Source organism: Lemur catta, chromosome 10 (assembly GCF_020740605.2).
Source record: "Lemur catta isolate mLemCat1 chromosome 10, mLemCat1.pri, whole genome shotgun sequence".
Taxonomy (NCBI): domain Eukaryota; kingdom Metazoa; phylum Chordata; class Mammalia; order Primates; family Lemuridae; genus Lemur; species Lemur catta.
The window spans coordinates 33,579,715-33,601,785 of NC_059137.1; the positions used below are offsets into that span (position 1 = coordinate 33,579,715).

Below are 22,071 nucleotides of genomic sequence, written 5' to 3' on the forward strand. Positions count from 1 at the left end.
CCTAGTGGAGGTGCAGCCTAGCGGAGGGCACACAGAGGTGGCCCTGCACCGCCTGGGCCTGGTGGGCGGAGGAGTCAGTACATGATGAGGGGACAGCTTGCTGACAATGGCAAGCTGCACACAACGGGGAGTAAGCATGAGAATGAAGGGCCCAGGTCTGATTCTACCATGTCCTGCTCAGAAACCTTCCATGGCTCCCCACTTCCCATAGAACAAAGTCCAACCTAGCAGGCTTTTAAGCCCTTCCTTCCTTCCCCATGTGTCCACTCCCTGCTAACCCATCACTTGCTAGTCCTTAGGCACTCTGAGCATTTCCAAAGCCCATCCGCCAAATCACACGATTCCTCAGTCACTTCCTAACCTTCAAGGTTGAACTAAAGTGCCAGCTGTTCCAGGTGGTGTTCCCTGGCCAATGCTCCCACCCTCTACCATCCCCACTCCTGTCTCGGCTCCTATGACTCTTGGTAAATATCTCAGTTGTTCACCCACATGGGGGTGGAGGCATGTCTGTGGAGGCACCTGCACCCAAAAGGCCTTGAATTCCCAGACAGGGACCGCCTGCTGCCTCGCTGTGTGCCCAGACTGCACCTCCCACCTGGCAGGGATGTTTTTTAGACCCGATCTTCCCAACTCAAATGGGCTAGACGTGTGCACAGATATCAACCCTTCAGCCCCGTGGGCAACCTGGCACAGCATGAGGTGGCTGCAGGCAACCCCGTAATTCCCCACACATATCACACATGCTGTCATTTTCTCTAAGCTGTTCTGGACAATGTCTCTCCTGCTGAGTTCTCTCTGACACATCACGTAGGCCTCTACTCAAAAGGCAGAGTTCAGTCCTGTGACCTCAGGGGCTCTTCCAGCTCTCAGCCTCACCGATTCCTCCGCTCAGGGGAAATCTAGCCGGGGTTTAAAGAGCACCCTGGGCTCTTCTGGTGTTCCAGTCTGCCCAGACCTGGAGGTGACCCGCTGGTTCCCTGTTGGGAACCACCTCCTGCACATTCTCGGCTAGAGCCCAAGCCAGGCCCTGCTCTCCCTTTCAGATCCATATCCTGTTTCCAGGTCCTGGAACATACCCCTCTACTACCATATTCTGTCGCTTCTTGTTAGGACGTCTCAGTTATTTGCTTAAATGTCACTTTCTCTAGTGTTGTAGAAAAAAAGGCCATGAAATCAGAAATCAATTTACTCAACATCTGCTTCCAAGGAAAATTGAAAGGGGGTGAACACCAGCCAGAAACTGATACTGTCATACATCAGTTCTTAGCGCATCAATTTTACAGTGTCTCTTTTACACAAGTACACACAGGATTCCCACCTACCCACCCACCCAGACACACATGCCATTCTAGAAATTGTTTTGGGATCCACAGGAGAGGGAGGCCCTATACTCAAAGAAACTTCAAAAGTCAAATTATATGCATTTGAAAAGAGACTCAAATACACACTTTGAAACAAGAGGAGTTATATAGTTATGTAGTAAACAAGGTAAAATAAATGTGAACGATTAAGAATTTGAAAATACATTTGAAAAGAATTATTAATCTCAGTACTGGTTCAAAACGACAAAGAGGAATATGACACTGAATCTCTATAAAAGGTGCATGCTTTTTGTTCAAGGAAGTAAAATAATCTTTTTTGTTAGCTGGATTTGTAATTTTATACTATGTGACATAAAATTTTGTTGCTGTAGAAGGGCTGATTTCAGCGTTACCTTCATATTTACAAATTGTAGGCTCCATGCCCCACACTCCCATCTCCTTTACACTGATCTGTTTTTCCCTATTGCGCATATCGGCGTCTAACATACCGTGTGACTGCTCACAGTACTTACAGTTTACTGCGCATCTGCCCCCATCTGAACGCAGATTCCCTGAGGAAGGGATGGGACACCGCCGTATCCTCAGTGCCTAAAGCACTGAGGCACATAGTAGGCCTTCAAACTTTGTTGAAAGAAGGAACACGTGCCATTTCCCTCTCTTTGCTCAGAGATAGGAGTGCTTTCTGCATTTCTCTGCCTACAAGATCCTTTGACCAATCCCTTCTCCGGTGCAGAGTGACCACCATACAATACTAACTGGACACAGAGCCCAAGGGCAGGAAGGGGTAAGGGCTTTGGAGGAGTAAGGCAGGGTGTAAGGAAGTGAGATCTGCTTGGCTTCGCAGGGCATGAGAATGAAGGCTTAAAGGAGAGGACCCGAGCAGCCGGTTCTTGCCTCTCTGTGCAGGCACATAGCAACTGGAGGATGTGGACTTGCTCTTGAGCCCACCTCCCCTTCTGTGCCAGCCGCCTTGAAGCAGAGACTGCCTCATTTCCTCCTCTTATCTCTCCAACGGGCTTGACACAGGGCCTGGCCCAGAAATATCTGCTGTGTAAGGAGGGGCTGGTGGTGGCGGATGAACGCCAGGTCTCTGGGGACCACCACTCCTGCCCCAGCTCACCCACCCGATGGCACCAGCAAGGAACTGAGAATTCAGAGAATGGCACTTTATTTAAGACTTGATTTTTTTGCCATGATTTTCTACCGATTCTTCCATGATGGTGTCATCTTCTTCAACAGTGACCAGGACCTTCTTGCCCACGAGATTAAAGATGTCTTCGGGAGGATAGCCTTTGGGCTCGCCCACCTTCACAGTGAGCATGTCCAGCGTTAGAATGGTGCCTTCCGGGATTTTCACTTTGGCCACCACAGACTTGCCCAGCTGTGGACAAAATTAAGACTCAGTGGCAGCTTCAGAGAAATAACTAGTGCACATCCCTTTACACCCAAGGTCCCTGACCCGTCTTCACAAGGTACCTTGGGAGCAGGGACTCTGTTGTCCCCAACACCACCCAAAACAATATCACATACACAGCAGGGATTCGGTCAGTGTGGGGTGAATCCAGAGACTCAGAGGTGGGCATTTAGAAGAAAGAGCAAAGGAAAGGGCTTGGGCTATGTAGACAAGGAGGTTCAAATCCCAGTGAGCTGGGGATAAGCCGTGTTTAGTTTCCCTGTAAAATGGGAAACAACTGTGCCTGTATCTGCCAGATGACTGTAAGGATCAGTGATAATATGCAATGTACCTGGAACATACATGGAAACTGATTCCTTTTGTCACCACCTAGCTCCATATCTCATTGTAAACATGGGGAAACTGAGGCCCACAGAAGGCGCTGACTTGGCCAAAGTTGCAAACAGGCAGGATGAGAACCTAGAGGATGAGATTCCTGACTCCCACTCTACTGCTCTCGGGGGGCATAAACCACTCCATCTGGTAAAAAAGACTGTGAGTGTGACAGGAAAGAGGGCTCCCCAGGAAGGGCAGATAGGACAGGCAGGTGAGGGGAATGAAGGGTGCCTGACGCTCACGACCAGTGTTTCTGTCTTCTCCACAAATGCTTTCAAACAAATTATCTATTTTATTCTTCCACATCCTCCACTCGAGAGCCCAAGGAATCAATTCTGTGTGGAATTCAGGGCCAGGATAAAATGCCTGCCTTATAGTGTACTGTTTGCTCAGGGAGCCAAATTAAGTGCTCAACTGCTGTAAATCTCATTCTGGTTTCTGGTATAATTCTCTCCCCGTTTCCTCTATAAAGTAGTTTATTTCTTTTTACTATTATTTTGATCTCCTGGTATACATGCATCTTTAATTTGGGGTGGCAGGTAGGCCCTACTAGAATAAAAGATGATGATATTCCCCACGAATGCCTGGTGTTTGATCTTTGCCTTGACCCGGACAGCCTGGGGCAGATTAGGTGTGTCTACACGCCTGACAGCCCCAGGACACCTGGCTCTGTGACTCAGAGGGCAAGAAGGTCCAGGCCTTGGCTTCCAAAACGCCCTTATAGTCAGTGTGCCAGGCAGTGCTTCTTGGCCTCCTCATCCCTCTGTCTGAAGGTCGGTGCTGTACAAGGAATACTTATCTGCATCATCACCCACCAACCCCCGTGACGACTCACTGCCATCTATTCAGTGCCTCCCCTGCTTTGAGAATGCCACAGGTTCTGTTCCCAATGCCTCGCAGAACCCCTTGCCTAAATGTTTCCCAGGTTTTTCAGAGCTTACCTACTCCAAGGGACCCTGGACATGACCTATCGCAGGGCTCACCCCCTTTACATCTCCTGAAGTCTAGCAGCACTGGGGCCACAGGCTTCAGAGATCTAGTGGAAGACTCTAACATAACCTAGGAGGTGCCCAGAAAAACCACTAAAGTTCACCTTATGTAACATATTTCTCCTACTGCTACGAGTAACTACTGTACAAGATACTGCTGTTACGAGTAACAGTTCTGCTGCTAACATGAGCCTGAAGAAATTCAGAGGAGTTGGACCAACACTCCTTTAGCAGCTCATCAGCCTGGCTCAGGTAGAGCTGGTACTGACTGTCCTCTCAGATCCGCCCACCTGGTCCCCGCTCACAGCAGTGGAGCCGAGCGGAGTCGGGTGGACCCACCTTCTCATTGCAGGCCATCTCACAGGGCAGCAGCTGCTTGGTCGGGGAGCCCATGGCCCTCTCCACGAGGCGCACTGACCGCACCAGCTCAGCCAGTTCTTCAGGCTCCAGTGAGGCTGAGTGGTCACTCCCCTTCCAGGTCTTGTCCAAAGTTATGTGACGTTCCAACACCTTGGCCCCCAGGGCCACTGCAGCCACAGATATTGCTATGCCTGTTTCATGCCCAGAATACCCGATAGGAATGTCAGGAAAGACCTTCTGATATTCCTTTAAAATAGAAAAAGGAAGAAAAGGTTAAATAGTGTGGTGCTTTAGGCATATTATTCTCCAGGGTCAGGCAGATCTGAGTGGAGCCCAGTTTAGCCACTCACTGGCTGTGCAACCATGAGCAAGATGCTGAGGTTCTCTCAGCCTCTCTTTCCTGGGGATTATAAAAGCACCTGTCCAGGGCTGCTATAAATGCATGCAAAGCACTCAGCATGTTGTAAATGCTCCCAAAACAATAGCTATTGTTATCATTAACAATGAAGTTTAAGAATGTTTCACACTGCACAAACCACCAGGAAAAACAATGGAACTATAACCAAATGCCTAAACTCATTCAAAGAGCATCTGTCACATTTAATTAGCCTGAGCTGCTGAAAGCAAGTGTGCTATATGCAAAAATACCATCAATAATATATACAGCCCATTCTCAAAATAGTCCTTTGGTGGAGATGCTAAATAATTAATTAATCAGTTATCTATAATCCACTGAATGCAACAAAAGACATTCTAAGATGAGTGAGTCTTGTTGGTGAGGGTGACCAGAAAGCGTAAGTATAGGAGAAAGACTTGGATAGGGTTTGATAAAAGATTAGGACAGTGGAGTGGCAAAGGCCTTGAACAGCAGGCTTAAGGGTGTGTGACGGACTGCAGGTTGACAGGTCAGAGAATTCAAACTGCTGTAACACAGTGGGTGGCCCAAGAGCAGGTGGGCTGCCAAAATAACTCTCAGTGTGCTATGGTATCAAGAGAGGAGGACATGACAGCACCTCGGGTGGGGATGGAAGAGAAACGGTGTCTACAATATACTGAGAAAGAAAATAAACAGAAATATCTGGAGCCACATATACTAAATTGTTAATTATGGTAATCTCGGTGGGATGGAATTACAGGAGATGTTCATTTTCTACATTATATATATTCAGAGTTGTCTGAGTTAAGAAAAAAAATGTTTAAGTTTTTAAAATGATTTTGGCCTGGCACGGTGGCTCACAGTAATCCCAGCACTCTGGAAGGCCTAGGCAGGAGGATGACTTGAGGCCAGGAGTTCAAGTCTGCAGTGGGCTATGATGACACCACTGCACTCCAGCCTGGGTGACAGAATGAGACCCTATCTCCAGAAAAAATAAGCAAATAAAAATAAAATAAAATGATTTAGAGATGAGCTAGAAGTGGAGAAAAAACTATCAGGATTGGGAGGGACAGAAAGTTTAGGTAAAAAGACAGCAGTGTCTGTTTTCAAAAAGGTTAAAATTTTTCTTAAGTTAAATACAAAGGCTATGTGGCAACATGTAAAAAAGCTTATACTATCATGGAAAAACCAAAATGTCAGATATTATGCTGAGAGGAAAATATAAAAGGAAAACTGGTTAATTGCAATATCAGGATTACAAATGTGTGTATATATATATTTAGCATTCCATTAATGTTACTATAATGTTTTTTATGGATAATTACATATGTATTTGTTTTCTAATTAAATTAAATTTCAGGCGCTACCAGGAGGAACTGATAGAGATGGCCTGATACATTAAAAGACAAAAAACTAGGCTGATGGGGCCCAGGTTCTAATCCCCACTTTGCACCAAGTTGCTGTGGGGCCCCTTGGGACTGGACTTCACCATCTGTAACGTGATGGAGTAGACAAAATCTTAGGAGAGAGAGAGCTCCTTCAAGGCTGTCATTGCAACCAGTTTGAGCCTTGGGGATGCTCAGAATTAGAAAATAAGAGAACCAGCAAATAATAGAGCAGAAAAAGCCAGAAGTTTCAAGAAGGTCTCCTATAACTGAATATGGAAAAAGACAGATATCTGTACACCAATGTTCATTGCAGCATTATTCACATTAACCAAAAGGTGGAGGCATCCCAATGTCCGTCAGCAGATGAATGGATAAAGAAAATGTGGCATATGTGAAAGATGGACTACTATTCAGCCTTAAAAGGAATGAAATTCTGACACATGCCACCACATGGATGAACTTCGAGGACTAAGTAAAAAAGGCCAACATAAACGGACAAATATTGTGTGATTCGACTCATTTGAGGTACCTGGAGCCAAATTCATAGACACAGAAGGTAGAATGGTGGTTACCAGGGGTGGGGGGAGGGAGGAAATGGGGAGTTAGTGTTTCATGGGTACAGAGTTTCAGTCTGGGATGAAGAGAAAGCTCTGGAGGTAGACGGTGGTGATGGCAGCACAGCAGTGAGCATGTGCTTAATGCCACTGAACTGTACATCTAAAAATGGTTAAAATGGTAAATTTTAGGCTTTGTATATTTTGCCACAATTTAAAAGAATAGAAAATACACTAAGGAAGGAAATGAGCCAGCAATTCAGAGAACAGGGGCCTCTAACGGGCAATACACACTGGTAAAGAAAATGTGTACAAAGGCAATTATGAGGACTCCACTCTAAATTTTATAATGGCAGAAATTAAGATTGGTTTTAAGAAAATTTCATTTATAGTCACCCTCTTTAAAATGTATGCACTCCTTCAACTGCTTGGTTCTAATTTGATTCTATGACAGCAAGACTGTCAGAGGATGTTCAAATTACGAAGTATGCCATGGTTGCTCAGAATTTTGGTTACCAAAAAAGACTATCTGCCCCCAATAAATGGTCCACGAGAAGCCACTGTGCTGTGGCCTGATCAGGCAACGCCCACCCCTGCTCACCGAGATGACACGCAGGTTGACGTCCTCGGGCTGGAGCGGGTAGGCGCTGGTGCACTGGAGGAAGCAGAAGTTGGGGTTGAGTGCCTTCACAATCTGATAGACCTGCTTCATGGTGTCCATCGACTGCATCCCGCTGGAGATCACCATCGGGCGACCTGGGCAACCCAACGCCAACACCACCATCACTTTCTCTGTAAGGTTCTGACTCTCCCTCAAACACATCCCAGCTGTTGGTACCATCATTCAACTGAACTCCACAGATAACACTTAAAACACTGTGGGGAAACAGAGGTGAGCTGGGTGGGTTCCTGCCCTTGACCACAGGAAATATAGACTCCCCTCTGTCCCCCAACATTATTCTTGAGCAAAGTGAACTAAATTCAGGAGCAGAGGAATTTCACACTCCCAAAAGGAAAATGAGCACCTCCTCTGACTAAGAGGTTGCACAGTATGGCAGTACAGTAGGGTATACACTGACCCCCAATTCAAGAGTGTGAGTGTCTGTGAGGCCTGGGGCTGCCACTCCCAGCTGCGCTGGGCAGAGCACTGGCCTTCTCCATGTCTCGGGCACCTCCTCTATGAAATAAGTATAAAGCGCCATAATCATGACCCACTTCAGTCCTAGCTTGTCATGAGGAACAAATGAGATCGCTCATGTTGTAAAACCACTTTATAAACTGTACCATGTAGATATTTAGATATTATAACTACAGAATATTTCTCAAATCAGTTTCCTCTAAGAAGTTTTATATATACTGTCATATCTTTAATTTCTTATAAATAAAAAAAATTTAATTAGGAAATTTTCTTTAAAAATTTATTGTAAAAACAGTCATATACTTAATTTCTTTCCTTTCAAGTAAGCACATAAAAAGTGGAAGTATATGCTGATTGAAAAGAGGTTTCTAAAGTTTGTCTTCATGAGATCTACCCTGAAGTGGGCCACCACTAGGGGAGTAAAAATATGAAAGTTTGGACTCCTTCAGATTTTATGACAAAAATTAGACACTCACCTTTTTTGGCAGTCTTTTCCAGATAAGGAAAATTGTTAGTGTCCCCAGATCCAACTTTGAAAAACGGAACATTCAGTTCGTGCAGAAATTCAACTGCCATCTACAAAAATCAAAGAGGAGCTCCTTTTCACTATTGTTTAAAAACACTGTCCTCACAACAGAGGAGGATTAACATATAAATAGAAAACCCCTCTCCTCTTACTCAGTGAGAAGGACTCTCAACAACTTGAAAGCAGGCAAAGATTTGTTCTCAGTTATTTCATTGAAGCATTTATTCATATCCACCCATCGACTTGTCCAACAAACACTTAGTGCCGGTCTGCACTGGCTATGACAGTCTGGAAAGGAATATCCCTGGCCAAACCCTGCCTCCTCCAGGGGCCCTGGGCCCAGGGAACAAACATGAAAGGGTCATGACCTAATGCTGACACAGAAAACCAGGCAATGAGAAAGTGAACAGCCCCCAAAGGCTTTCCCCTTTACTCAGGGCCAAATAGGCTGCAAAAGAGGTCATTTCAATCCTTGCCAAAGGGGAAAATGGAGCAGTTTGTGGCCCAGCCTTGACAGTGATCCACAGCTGGCAGGGCCCATAAACCCAAAACCTTTCAGACCTCAAACCATGCAGCCCACAGAAAAGCAAACCTTGGCCACTTTTTTGGACGCAACATCACCACTTGCCATTATCTATCTAGGGCTCTTCAACACCCTTCTCTGAGATTCATCAATAAGACTCAGGAAATAGGTAAACATCAGCAAACGTTTGCTGAAGGAATCAGTCGATCACAAATTATAAGCGTAAAACCTCAGTTTGCTGTCAAATTACAATAACTCAAAAGTCTACTTTTTATTACTCATTTTGTTTTATTGAGGTGTGATTGCTATACCAAAAACTGTATAATATATATACAATTTGGTGAGTTTGGAATATGTATACACTCATGTTACCATCACCACAAAGTAATAAGCATATGCATCACCTCCAAAAGCCTTCTTGAGTCCTTTTTTTTTTTTAAATTGAAGTTGGACTTCAGAGGGAGGAAGAATCAATGTCTCTGAATGGTTCCAAATATCTTAGTTCTATCCTAAAATGCTGCCTGCGATTGAGAGGTAAGTTAGGGCTTGATGAGCTAGGCCAGTGCTTCTGACACTTGATCACATGCACACAAATATCCCAGGAGTCTTACTAAAATATAATGCAAATTCTGATTTTGTTGGTCTACAGTGGTGCCTAAAAGTCTATTAAGTCCCTTGTTAATGCCATTGTGCTGCTGCTGCTGGCCCACGAATCATACTCTGAGTGTCAAGGAGCTGGACCACCAGGCATGAAAATCCGGAGGGCAGAGTGTGGTAAGGAACATATGAGAAGGTCACTCTGACGGTGCCTCTTTAAATCCACCCACTGCAGCCTGAGCTCCGTCCATCTTCCCAGCAGGTGATGAGCTACTCCAAACACTGCTCCTAACTTTGCTCCCTTGTAAATCCTCCAACGTTGGGGTGGGAGTTGCTGGAGAGCCGGAAGGAGAGGTTAGCTGGCCAGTGAGCAGCTTCAAGGCACTGCGCAACCCTCGCAGTGCAGGAGACACGGTGCCGTGTGGCCTGAGTGCCGCTCACCTGCGAGTGTCTAACTCCCTTTCATGCTGTTCTTGCGGCTTTTCCTTCTGCTTTATTTTCCCTCTTTTCTTTCCCCTTCCAAATTTTTCTACCTCACTCTTTCCTTCTGTTTACGTGTCTCACACTGTTAACCAGCCCTAAGATGGGACTGAAAAACGTCTGTTTGTAATAGATTTATTGAACACAGTCTTATTTTCCCACCCTTCTCACTCTATCTGGCAGATGAAAAGGGCGTTTTCCGTTTAAAGGGGGAAACCCCATGCTAAGTTCTCCTTCATGATGTTCCACTGCGGAGTGGGGCCCTCCAGGGCATAAACACCTGGATGAGCCCACTCAGGAGAAGCGCAGAGCGAGCAGGGACAAGAAGGGGTGAAATGCAGGGGAAAAACCACTCTGCAAAAGCTCACTTACAGAGGCAGTAAAATCTGCATGGATTTCTATAATTTTCAAGCGAGGAATAAACGGGCAGATGCCCGCGGGAAGGGAGGGGCGCCACATTCCGCAGTCCTCCTGGGGAGCAGGCGCCACCTGGTGGCCACTTGGAGGAGTCATCGCCCTGGGCAGGGCGCCCCCTTCAGTAATCTGGAAGGTTCTGCTTGGCCTTCCGGCCCCAGGTGGTAGCGCTGCGCCCTGGGGGGCCCTCTTCTTTCCGTGGACTTTTGGCTTCCCCCTAGCCTGCCCACCCTGCTGTCGGGTCCCCTCTCCATGTAGGGTGCAACGCGGCCAGCAGCCTCAGGACCCCTCCCTCCCTCCCACCCCACAGCACAAAGCCACAAAGCTTTTTGGAAAGGAACTCAGCCACTTGTGACCCTCCTCCAGCACCCTACTGCGTTCAACGCCCAGAATAGGGCCCCACCGCAGACCCGTTTGGGGGAACTTGTCTGGTTTTTAAACCCAGGGAATTCCCAAACTTATTCGACTCAGAACTTTTTGGATTCCAAATCAATTAATTAATGAGGATGGACGAGTGCCCACAGAACTGCCTCTCCGTACTATGTCCTGTAGAAACTTTGGAAACTGCTGATCTAAGTAAGGGGTCACAGGAAAGAGAGGAGCAGAGCTGGGATTTTTCTAAAGGCCCCTCCTCTCCCCTCAGTTTTTAGATCCTGCAGGAAAGGAAAAAGAAGCCCATAGTGGGCTGGGAGTGGTGGCTCACGCCTGTAATCCTAGCACTCTGGGAGGCTGAGGCAGGTGGATCGCTCGAGGTCAGGAGTTTGAGACCAGCCTGAGCAAGAGTGAGACCCCGTCTCTACTAAAAATAGAAAGAAATTATATGGACAGCTAAAAATATATATAGAAAAAATTAGCCGGGCATGGTGGCGCATGCCTGTAGTCCCAGCTACTCGGGAGGCTGAGGCAGTAGGATCGCTTGAGCCCAGGAGTCTGAGGTTGCTGTGAGCTAGGCTGACGCCACGGCACTCACTCTAGCCCGGGCAACAGAGCAAGACTCTGTCTCAAAAAAAAAAAAAGAAGCCCATAGTGATGAGTTAGGGAGAACTGGGAATGTTCTAGAGCTTCCCAGGACAAGGAGATGGTGAGAGGGAAGCGTGAGCCATAAGAAGACTGGGCCTGCCCTCAGTGCAGTGGCTGTCGGGGGTACACGGTGACTTGGACAGAGGCTGGAGCCCTGCTGGTGGGTGGCAGGGGAAAGGAAGAGGTAGATGCTGGCGGGAAGGGCAGCTCTGCTGGGATGGTCGCTGCATGTGAGGGAAGCACGTCCCTCAGGGGCCACCTCTAAAGTCCTGGCTTTCATTTGCTTTCTCAGTACAACTTTCCAATTAGACTAAAGACGCTCCTTGCTCGTTTCACTTGAGTTACAGAGCCTCAGTGCACCTTTTGACCAGGTTCCCGGATTGTTTTCTTGGCCTTAATAAAATTCTGCCACACCTTAACATTTCCTGGGGACACAGAGAACGCCCTAGAAAAGCATACAGAGTGGAGAAAACAAGCCCTCAATAAATGCCCCCTGTCTACAAGGAAGTCAGGGTGGGTAAAGATGGAGCCACTGGCTAGGTAAACACAGGACAGCCTGGTGGACAGGAAATGCTGGTTCAGCAACAGGGACCTGGCCAGCAAGGTAAATTAACACTGGTAAAGGCTCTTAAGAATGCATTTTCCTCTCACTCTCAGTGCCCCAGGTCAGTCAGGGGACCAGCTGGGAACAAATGGCATTCCGAGGACAGAGGAGCCTCTGAGCCCAATTAGGCTGAAGCAGAAAAACTCCTAAGGGTTCTGAGTGGGAGAAAGCTATCAAGCCGGAGCTTGCACCCAGTGGGCTTATCTCACTGGGTCCTCCCCCGTAGCCCTGAGGGAAGGCCTCTTTACGATCCCGTTTCTACAGGTGCGGCCACTGTGGCTACAAGAGGTTACCTGAAGAGCCCAAGCCACACAGAAAATGTCAGCACCAGGACCTGAGCTCAGAGAGTATGGCTCCAGAGCACGCGTCCCAGACACCAGAGAGGGCGTCCTGGGGACTGGAGGGGAAAGAAACCAAAAAGGGGTACAGGCAGAGGAAGCCCCCACTACCAAACACCCAGACTCCTTTGTATCTCCCAACTGCTCCTGCTTCACAACCGAAGCTACTGGAAGGGAACGACCTAAAGAAGTGACTTTTCCTCAGCAGTCTCACAGACGCAAGGAGGTACGTTTTTCCTACTGTCAGATCCAGAACCTCAGGGGCTGGAAACAGACTGAAGAAAAAGTCCTCATTCCAGGTGTAAGTCACCTTGGTGACATCTTCTCTGCTTCTACACTGAGTTGGGACGTCAGAGCAGGGAGAGCCCTTGGACAGCAGCTTGTTCACACACAGAAAAGGAAATGGAGGCCCAGGGAAAGTTCCCTCCCCTCCAGCACCTGCCTCTGGTACACCTCACCAGGGTCGCACTGAGAGTTAAGGGCCGAGTCAGGGCAAATACGGATGTCCCGGCCCTTAGCCCAGGTTGCTTTCCATGAATGCCGACTGCGTGCTATGCTTTATATCAATGATCACACTTTATCCTCACAACGACCCTACCAGATGGGTTCTGCTACTAATCCCACTTTACAATTGAAGAAACGGAGGCACAGTGAGGTTAAATAACCTCCAAATGGATACACCAGGAATGACAGAAAGAGCATACTCAAACTCAAAATCTGACCCCGGGGTCCACTCAGCCACCAGGCCATAAAGCCAGGGTATGGGCCACACAGCAGGAGTGTGCACTGTACAGCTGGGAAAATTTCTGGAGATTTGTGACAATTTGAAAAAACTTGCAGATGAACTGGGTAACCTAGAAATACTGAAAAAATTAAGAAAAAGTTAGATGTGTCAAGAATGCATAAAATTTATGCAGATACAGTCTATTTTATCATTTACTACCAAAAATATACACAAATCTATACACACCATGTAGCAGAAGTATATATCATACAGCCAGGGTATGTACCATTCAGCAGGGGTTCTTAACAAACAGGTTAGGATTAGTCCTCCAAAGGAAGTACTTCTCAAAGAAATTACTCTGGAAAAGGCCATATGCTTATTCCAAAGATAATACTAGAGATCCAAAATACTTTTGTACTCTTCTTTGGGAATTTTCTCCAGAGCCTACTTACAGGCCCTGCAAAAACACAAAATCTGTCTCATTACTTACATGTTACTAAGTCAGTTCACAACATAAATTTTGCCCGGGAATTTTAAGTCTATTCATATTTGGCATGACAACAATTAGTTGTTTCTTGAACCTAAGCCTGCCCTCTAAGGACAAGGACTTGGCTGTCCCTGAGTGATTGAGTTTTACAGCAGTTCCCAAAGAGCAATCCCAAACCATTCTGAAGGAAGAGTACATGAAATAAGCATATAACAAAAACACATGTCAAATCTGGAATATGACCCTCCTTTCATCAAGATATTTACGTAAGCATGATGCTATGCCAGGACCCGGGTTCATGGTGGTGAACACAACAGACGTGGGCCTGTCTTGAGCACTGCACTTTACATAGATGATCTCACCTATTGCAGAAGACAAACCTACGTGCTGGGTATTTTTCTTTTTTTTTTTTTGAGACAGAGTCTCACTTTGTTGCCCAGGCTAGAGTGAGTGCTGTGGCGTCAGCCTAGCTCACAGCAACCTCAAACTCCTGGGCTCAAGCGATCCTTCTGCCTCAGCCTCCCGAGTAGCTGGGACTACAGGCATGCGCCACCATGCCCGGCTAATTTTTTCTATATATTTTTAGTTGTCCAGCTAATTTCTTTCTATTTTTAGTAGAGACAGGGGTCTCACTCTTGCTCAGTCTGGTCTCGAACTCCTGACCTCGAGTAATCCACCCACTTCGGCTTCCCAGAGTGCTAGGATTATAGGCGTGAGCCACCGCACCCCGCCGTGCTAGGTATTTTAACCTACCACCTGACCCTTTACCTATGAGGAAACAGGGTTCACAGTGACCTGGGCTCACGATGGTGAGCGCTGTGGTTAGGGGGTCAGGCTCTGGAGTCAGATCGCCTGGGTTGGAATTGAGCCTCTGCTGATCACCAGCTGTGGACACCCTGTATGTCAGTTTCCTTCATCTGTAAAATGGTGATAATAACAGTCCTAGCTCAAGGGATCAAGAAGAGTAAATAAGGCGGTAGAGTTAAAATACCTAGCCGAGAACTTGGTAATAACAAACACTCAAATGTCAAAGATCCTTGTTCTTGATCACTCAGCTGGTTATGATAAAACTATAAACAATACCCAAGTCTTTTGGATTTCAAAGCCCATGTTCTTTCCTCCTTAACCTTTTTTGCCTTACAGATCCTTTAAGAGTCTGATAAAAGCCCCTGATCCTCCCTTATGTTTGCCTCATTCATTCATTTATTCATTCAACAAGTATCTCCTAAGTACCTATTATGTGCCAGGCATGGGGAACTTGTGGGCCTAACAGTCTGGTAGGGAAAAGAACATTTAAGACGTAATTACAGAGGTAAAGAGCACCATGAAAACATGGGGAGGGAACCTAAACCAAGTAGGGCACAGGGAAGAATTCCCTGAGGAAGTACTCTTTAAGCTGGGATCAGAAAAATGCTCAGAGCCAGGGTGCTTGGCTCCTAGGCCAAAAAACCCAAGTTCCATCTTGCTGTCCGCCAAGTGACCATCACTTTGAAAGAACAATATTTAACCAGAAACAAAACTCTGTGATTTGTCTGATGAAAAACAATCCTATTTCTTTAGGGGACACTCCACACAGTCCCAGAATCCCTCCCAGGCTGCGAGTACACCCAGAAGGGCTCACACAATAACGTCCCTGAAATGTCTTCCTGGAAGCTGCTCGGTTCTGTTGTAGATACATACATGACTTACTCATTCTTTTCTGAAATGGAGGCTGCTATGCCACCAGTTCAAACTGAATTTACGCAAACCCAGTTCTCAGATTTGGAACTGGTTGCAGGGTAGGTCCCTGCCTCAGCCTGCAGGGCAATAATTAATGGAAGATCAGCAATCTATCTAAGTAACCACTTCGGTAGGGTTTGCTTACAAAAATCTCTCCTCTTGCCTCCTAGGCAGCTCTTGGGCCCAGAGACTGTCCAGACAACATCAGTCTTGAGCCAGTACCAAGGGTGGTGCAGAGCAGGGGAAAGCCCAGGGGCTCTGCAGAGCTCTCAGACGTTCACTGTGGGAGTCTGATACTCTTGGAAGCCTGGGCTGACTGCCAGGAGGCAGCAGCTGCCGATTGTGGAAAGCACATTGCTCTAGGCATCAGACCGCTGCCCCCAGGACCTGTTTCCTAACTGTGTGACACTGAACAAATTTGCCACCCCCTCTGTCTCCATTTCTTCATCTGTAAAATGGGGCACTGTGGGGGTAAAATACATTACTGCATGTGAAGATGCTTTGCAAACTATAATGTATAATTCAAAAGCAGGGAATCATGATTGCTAAATGCACAGTTAGAACTGAAGAATGGCATGCTTATGAATGCTGTGAATTAAGGAATGAATTTGGTCTACAGAACCGAAGCCTGACACTGCCAAGTTTCCCAGAGGCCTAGGTTCTCACCCCGCCTCCTTTTTCAAACCACCAATGGCCTGGCTGCATGTGTACTTATTTTGATTCAATTCACAAATATATTTTGGAATTGGAAAGGTAGCACAGTGTCAGCGGTATGCTTCAGACAATCTGGTTGACCAAAAGAAAAGAAAAAGTGTTTCAAGACAGCCAGGTGCATGGCTCACACCTGTGATCCCAGCACTTTTTTGGGAGGCCAAGGTGGGAGGATCATTCAAGGCCAGGAGTCCAAGACCAGCCTGGGCAACATAGTGAGACCCTGCCTCTAAAAAAAAAATATGGAGCTAATATATGTGAATCACTCAGAATGGATTTTTTTAAAAAAACTGTGTCAGGAGCCATAAAAATGTTCTTAGGTTTCATCTAATAATCTATTTCTAAGAAGATATCCTAAGGAAATACCCCAAAACAGAAAAAAGATACTTATCTCGGCACTATATATTAATAGTACAAAAAACTGAAAGTAATCTTCATGTCCAAAAGTAGAAGAATGGGTAGGTATATTATATCTCATGCTCCAGAAGAAATATTATATTACACTGCTATTGAAATCTTTAAGCACAGGGTGAAAGCTCATGGTATGATGTTAACTGGAACAAGCATGTGCAGAACTAAGTGTTCACAAACAGTACAGGCAGCCAATAAAACGTGCATATGAAAAGACTTCAGGAGGAAATACATAAAAGAGCTGCTATATAGGGATTATGGGTCAGTTTTTCTCCCTTTTTCCTGTTTTCTAAACTTTCTGTAATGTTATTTTTATAACTAAAAATTTTTTTACATGCAAAGAAAGAATACCTGAAGGACTCTTAAGGAGACAGTCACAGAGCAGATGGGACCTAAGACCTGTCTCCAGCTGGACACTGCTAGAATGTCCACATGGCCAAGCCAAAGCCACCCAGGACCATCCTGCAAGCCACACCCTCCAGGACGGTGCCAGTATTGCCCCACCCAAGTCAGTCAAGGATAGTCACCAAGGGGCAGATTCCTGTTGGAACTGTGGTTTGTAGGCTCCTAATCCAGACCATTTTCCACTGGGAGAAACCTGGCCCAGCTGGGGTGTCCCCACAAGCTTTAAGGGACACTGGGGTTCCAGCATGGCTGCCCTCTGCTCCCAGAGACAGCTTGTTTTTGAAGCTATGTCTTCCTCCCCCAGACTCTCACCGGGCCTTGGCTCCTGCTGACTTTCCACAGAGTTGGGCACAGAGCAGGTGAGCAAGGTGGAGCTGCCTCTAAGCAGAACGCCACCAGGCTGCCTGCCTGCTGTATCCTGGGTCTGCTAGAGTGACAAATGACAGAGCTGCAGAGGGCTCACCTCGTCCATGCCAGAGGCAGTGAAGAAGATCCCAACCTCCTCGGCATATCTCTGCAGCTCCCTGTACTGGTCGTGGCTGAACTCCAGGTGCCGTTTGTGCTCCCCGTATGTCTTCCCCCAGGAATGCTTCGAAGTGTATGGTCTCTCCAAGGCTTTCCGATTGAACTTGAATTCCAGCTCACTCTTCTGGAACTTGGCACAATCAGCCCCACACTCCTGCAACACACATCAGGAAGCCTTTCGGTGATCTGTCGCACATTCTCAGAGACAGCAGAAATGCTGGGGTAACCTCGATGACACCATTATCTCTAAATACAACAGATTGTTTTTAGACCAACAGAACCTTAAGGACCCCTAAAGAGAGGAACAGGAAAAGCAAGAAAGTCCAGAAGGAAGAAAAGGTTGTTTGAGGATGGAAGATCTCCCCACTATTTTTCCCTTTTAAAATATTAATACAAAAAAATGTAGGGCTTTTTTGCTTTGTTTTATATTGTAATATTAAAAATACTGAATCAAAGAGTTAAGGAAGATTTTAAGTTATATAACTCAGCAGAGGATAGTAAAATGAGCACTGGACCAGAATTTACTAAAGAAAGTCAGATTCAGGCTTAACTCTGACCCTAACTCTTAGCTAAGTCACCTCCCATCTCTGGAGTCATTTTCTCCATCTATATAAAGAGCAATTTGGGCCAGCTCCAGGACTTGTAAACTGTTCTGAGGAGCCCCTTGCAGGGGCAGTGAAACGAAGGGAGGGGCCCCGTTCTCTGACTTCAACAATAGCAACTCTGCTTTTTGCTGTTTTGCACTGGCGCTTTTCTGCATGTTCTGTTTGTTTGAACAACAACAACAAAAAAAAAAAAAAAAGCTGAGAAATGCCCCAGACGAGGTAATCCCCACTGAGCAGAAGTGATTATATAAAAACTGGATAGTCTGACTGTGAAAGCTATAACTCTATTGCCCATCAGCCTCCAATCTCCCAGAATTGTTTCTAAAAACTACTCAATAGAAAGAATAAGTAAAACCCTCTGAAGTCTCATCTCACTGCCATTTCTGTAGACACAGAAGTATTCATGTTATTGAAAACCTCTTGGGTCCAGAAACAGAAACATCATTGCTAAGCATGCTACTCCCACTCCTGAAAATATCGTGAGATGGCATTGTTGGGACTTGGTGCTGGAGAGAAGTTCAAAGAACATTAGAACTGACAGTGACCTTGGGCAACAGAGATCTCATTGTCTAGATGAAGATCCCAAGGCCCAGAGTGACTTGACCAAAGTCACACAGTGTCTCCAGCAGAGCCAGCCAGGTCCCTTTCCTACAGCCCGCAAGACTATTCATTCGTGTCCTGGCCTGGCCTGCAACAGGGACTTGTGCTACCCCAGCTCTCCAGCAAGCTACTGAGGGGGCCTTCACAGAGATGCTCCGGGCTCCCTTTGCTTCTCATCTCCCTGTGAAGATGCAGACTTACCCTCAAGAAGTTAAAAAGTTTGTCTCTATCTGGGCAAACCTGCTCTTTACAGGAACATGACAAAAGTAAAATAGCAGAAACCACTAATGACAAAAACTCAGATAGAGTTGCACTACATTCTATATAACAGCAGTTGTATGAGAAGAGAACAGGTTCTTCTTCTTTTCTGTTTCTTTCTAAAAAATGAGTGATTTCTTCATCTGCATAACGCTATAGGGGACTCCAGGTTCAGGAATCATTGTCCCTGTTTTACTGTCATGCCGATGGTTTCTTTGTTCAAAGTTTTATTGCTTCTCTAATGGTAAGAACAAGCAGTAGAACACCATGATGGTACTCCATTCTCTCCAATGTTTGAAAGTTAAAAGTATAGCCAATTAGTAAATCTCTAATTATCATAATCTGTTTACATTTGTATGGAATTATATAATTTAATAAAAATAATGTAACAAACTCTCCTTTTAATATTGCAAACAGATTTGTTGTGTGAGCAAGCCAGCTTGTACTAATACACTCTGGGTAACAAAACTTGCAAATGGGACTCCATCTACAGAAGGCAGCCAAGACAAAATTAAAAAATCCTAAAATATAAGGATTTCAAGAAATTCTACTGCTTTAAATTTTAAAACAAACACACACACATATTGTAAAGCACGGAAAACTGAGGCCTAGAGAGGAAAAGTCACCTGCCCAAGATCATTCAGCTAGTAATGATATCCTGACACCAGTCCAGGGCTCTTTCCACTTTAATATGGCCTCAACCTCTTCATTCTCCTCCCCCTGGAGAACTATCCACCAAAATTAAAAGATAGAAAGTAAGAGAGAAAACTATAACTTTGTATCCATAACTTCCATATCTCTAGGAATTTTTACATCATTCAAAGAAGTCATACCTTGGAAAAACTGGCTGCTCCCCTAAATTAAGAGCAGGAATTTCCCCCTAGGAAACAATGTGCAAAGGCTGGAGCCCTGTGGCTAGGAGCAAAGACTTTAAATATCTATCACTGTATTTACTAGCTATGTGCTCTTGAGCAAGTCACTTATCTTCTCTTAGCCTCTAAAAGGAAATCTACAGCATCACAGCATTGGGTTATCGTAGGACTTAAATGAGATGGTGCATTTAAAGCACTTAGCCCAGTGTCTGGTAGACTAAGCACTCAAAAAATGTTAGCAATTGTTACTTTTTAAAAATATTTTTATGATTCAGTGGTTAGGCTTCCATAAAAGCAGTTAGTCTTGAAAGAAGAGTAAGACAAAACCTAATCACAAATGATACAAAATCAGGTGAACTGATACAGGGAAAGGAAAGATGGTGTGCGATATCGCTAAACCAAGGAATCCCAGCGCAGGCCTCATGTTGGGGGCTGGGATCATAATGAAGAACATGGCAGTCCCTCCCTTAAGGGGGACTCAAAGTCTAACAGAGAGAGAGAGGGGCAGAGAGAGAGAGAGGGGCTTAAACAGAAATCATAATAAAATGGGGAAGGGTTGGTGAGAAGGGGTTGGAGAAGGCATCCAAAAAGTAGAGCTGAAGACAGCTCAGGAGCATTGATATTCATAAACATCTTATCACTAATAGATGACATTTATTGAATCCTCTGTGCCAAGTACTGGGCTAAGAGCTTTACTGGAGTTATCTCATTTGATCTTCATAGCAACTTGGAGGTAAGTACTATTATTATCAAGCCAGGTTTTCAAATAAGGAAACAAGTTCACAGAGCGTAAGTAACTGGCCCATGTTCACACAGCTAGGAAGTGATGGAGTCAGGATTTGAACTCAGAGCCTTGGCTTTTAACGACTGCATATTCCACACACAGGGAATGGCAGGTGAGAGAGACCACAGCAACTTACAGAAACTGCAATTCCTAGAAATAATTCAATGTTGCTGGAGGATGTCAGAGATTAAATATGACAGGCAGGAAGGGGCCAGGTCATTAAGATCTTGACGGCTATGTTAAAAGGTTTCGACTCTACTTGCGGGCAATAGGGAGCCACTGAAGGTGCCAGGGGTGCTACCATCTTATCAAGTCTGTATTTTACAAAGATCATTCTGGCATCAGGAGGAAAGAGAAAGAGGTCGAGTTAGGAGGCAGCTGCTGTAATGCAGACAAGTCAGGAAGGCAGTCGAGCGGGCGGGCGATTCCAAAGGTTTAGAAGAGGGAATTGGCGATCGGCGGGACAGGCGGACGCAGAGGCCCAAGAGGGCGGGGAGAGCGGTCCGCGCTCCCCGAGGCCCCACCCCACCCGGCGCCCCTCTCTCCCCGAGCTCCCTCACCTTGGCGGTGAGGATCATGCGCTTGGCCACGTCCAGGTCGCCCTGGTGGTTCTGGCCGATCTCGGCAATGATGAAGCACGGGTGCTGCCCGCCCACCCAGCGCCCGGGACACAGTTCCAGCTCCAGCGGCATCGCAGCAGCTCGCAGTCCGGTGCCTCACTGCCCGCCTTGGTCCGGCCGCCGCCTCAGCGGGTCCTGCGGGCAGCCCCGCTGGGCCCACACGCCGGCCCGCCACGTCAGCTCGCGGCCGTTGAGCAGCCAATCCCCGGGCCCCGTCTTGCTCCCGGCAGCCAATCGGGGAGAAGGGCGGGGCCTCCCGCGTGAGGGGCGGGGCGCGGAGGCCAGGCCCCTCCCTGCGCTCTGCGAGCGGCCCCGGGCCCGGCAACGCGGTCTCTGACAGTGTCGGGGTCCGTGCGCGCGCCCGGGCGCGAGCGCTCCCTGAAAGAGGCTGGCGGTGGCCTCGAGAGCCTACGTGCAGCTGCTAGGGCATGGGGAGAGCGCGCTCTTCCGTGTAATGGAGAAAAGGATTCTGCAGTTAAAGTCATAGAGCAGGTTCGAGTCCAGCCTGCGCTACTAACCAGCTCTTAATCATGGATACGTTACTTAGTCTTCCTGAGCATTCTTTTCCTTTTTCCCTGAAGTAGGAAAATAAAATAGAACTGTGAGATGATATAGAGAAACCTCTGATCACTGTACTTGGCATGTAGTAATTTTCAATAAGTAGCCGTTTCTATTGTATGAGAGGCAGCAAGTTCAAGTTCCACTGACTTGTCCAAAGCCATCGGGAAGGCCAGAGCAAAGCTGCGACCAGGACCCTGGACTGCCTCCCAGCCCAGGGCTCTTAAAATACACTGGGCTGGATTTCAGACAAACTTGAGACACAGAGTCAGACTGATTCCTAGCTCAGCTTACCGGAACCCATGAACAAAGTAAAAACAATACCAAGAAAGCACCTTTGGATGGAAGGTGAGAGGGTGGTTTTGGACGTGTTG

General features: G+C 46.5%; 1 protein-coding gene across 1 annotated transcript; it reads right to left on the reverse strand.

Moving 5' to 3' along the window:
- Positions 1-2,473: 2,473 nt before the first annotated feature.
- NANS (N-acetylneuraminate synthase) lies at positions 2,474-21,324 on the reverse strand. Its single transcript, XM_045562488.1, has 6 exons — positions 21,080-21,324; positions 17,339-17,554; positions 8,393-8,492; positions 7,380-7,534; positions 4,440-4,706; positions 2,474-2,703 (listed from the first exon to the last, which is right to left on the reverse strand). The coding sequence occupies exons 1-6, from the start codon at positions 21,209-21,211 to the stop codon at positions 2,494-2,496; spliced, it is 1,080 nt and encodes a 359-aa protein (XP_045418444.1). The 5' UTR covers positions 21,212-21,324; the 3' UTR covers positions 2,474-2,493.
- Between the last annotated feature and the right edge of the window lie 747 nt (positions 21,325-22,071).

Coding starts and splice junctions, on each gene's coding strand:
- NANS (XM_045562488.1), bottom strand. CDS start 21,211: ATGCCGCTGGAGCTGGAACTGTGTCCCGGGCGCTGGGTGGGCGGGCAG. Junction 7,535..8,392: donor GGAAAAGACTGCCAAAAAAG/GTGAGTGTCTAA, acceptor TGGGTTGCCCAG/GTCGCCCGATGGTGATCTCC. Junction 4,707..7,379: donor TCAACCTGCGTGTCATCTCG/GTGAGCAGGGGT, acceptor TCTATTTTAAAG/GAATATCAGAAGGTCTTTCC.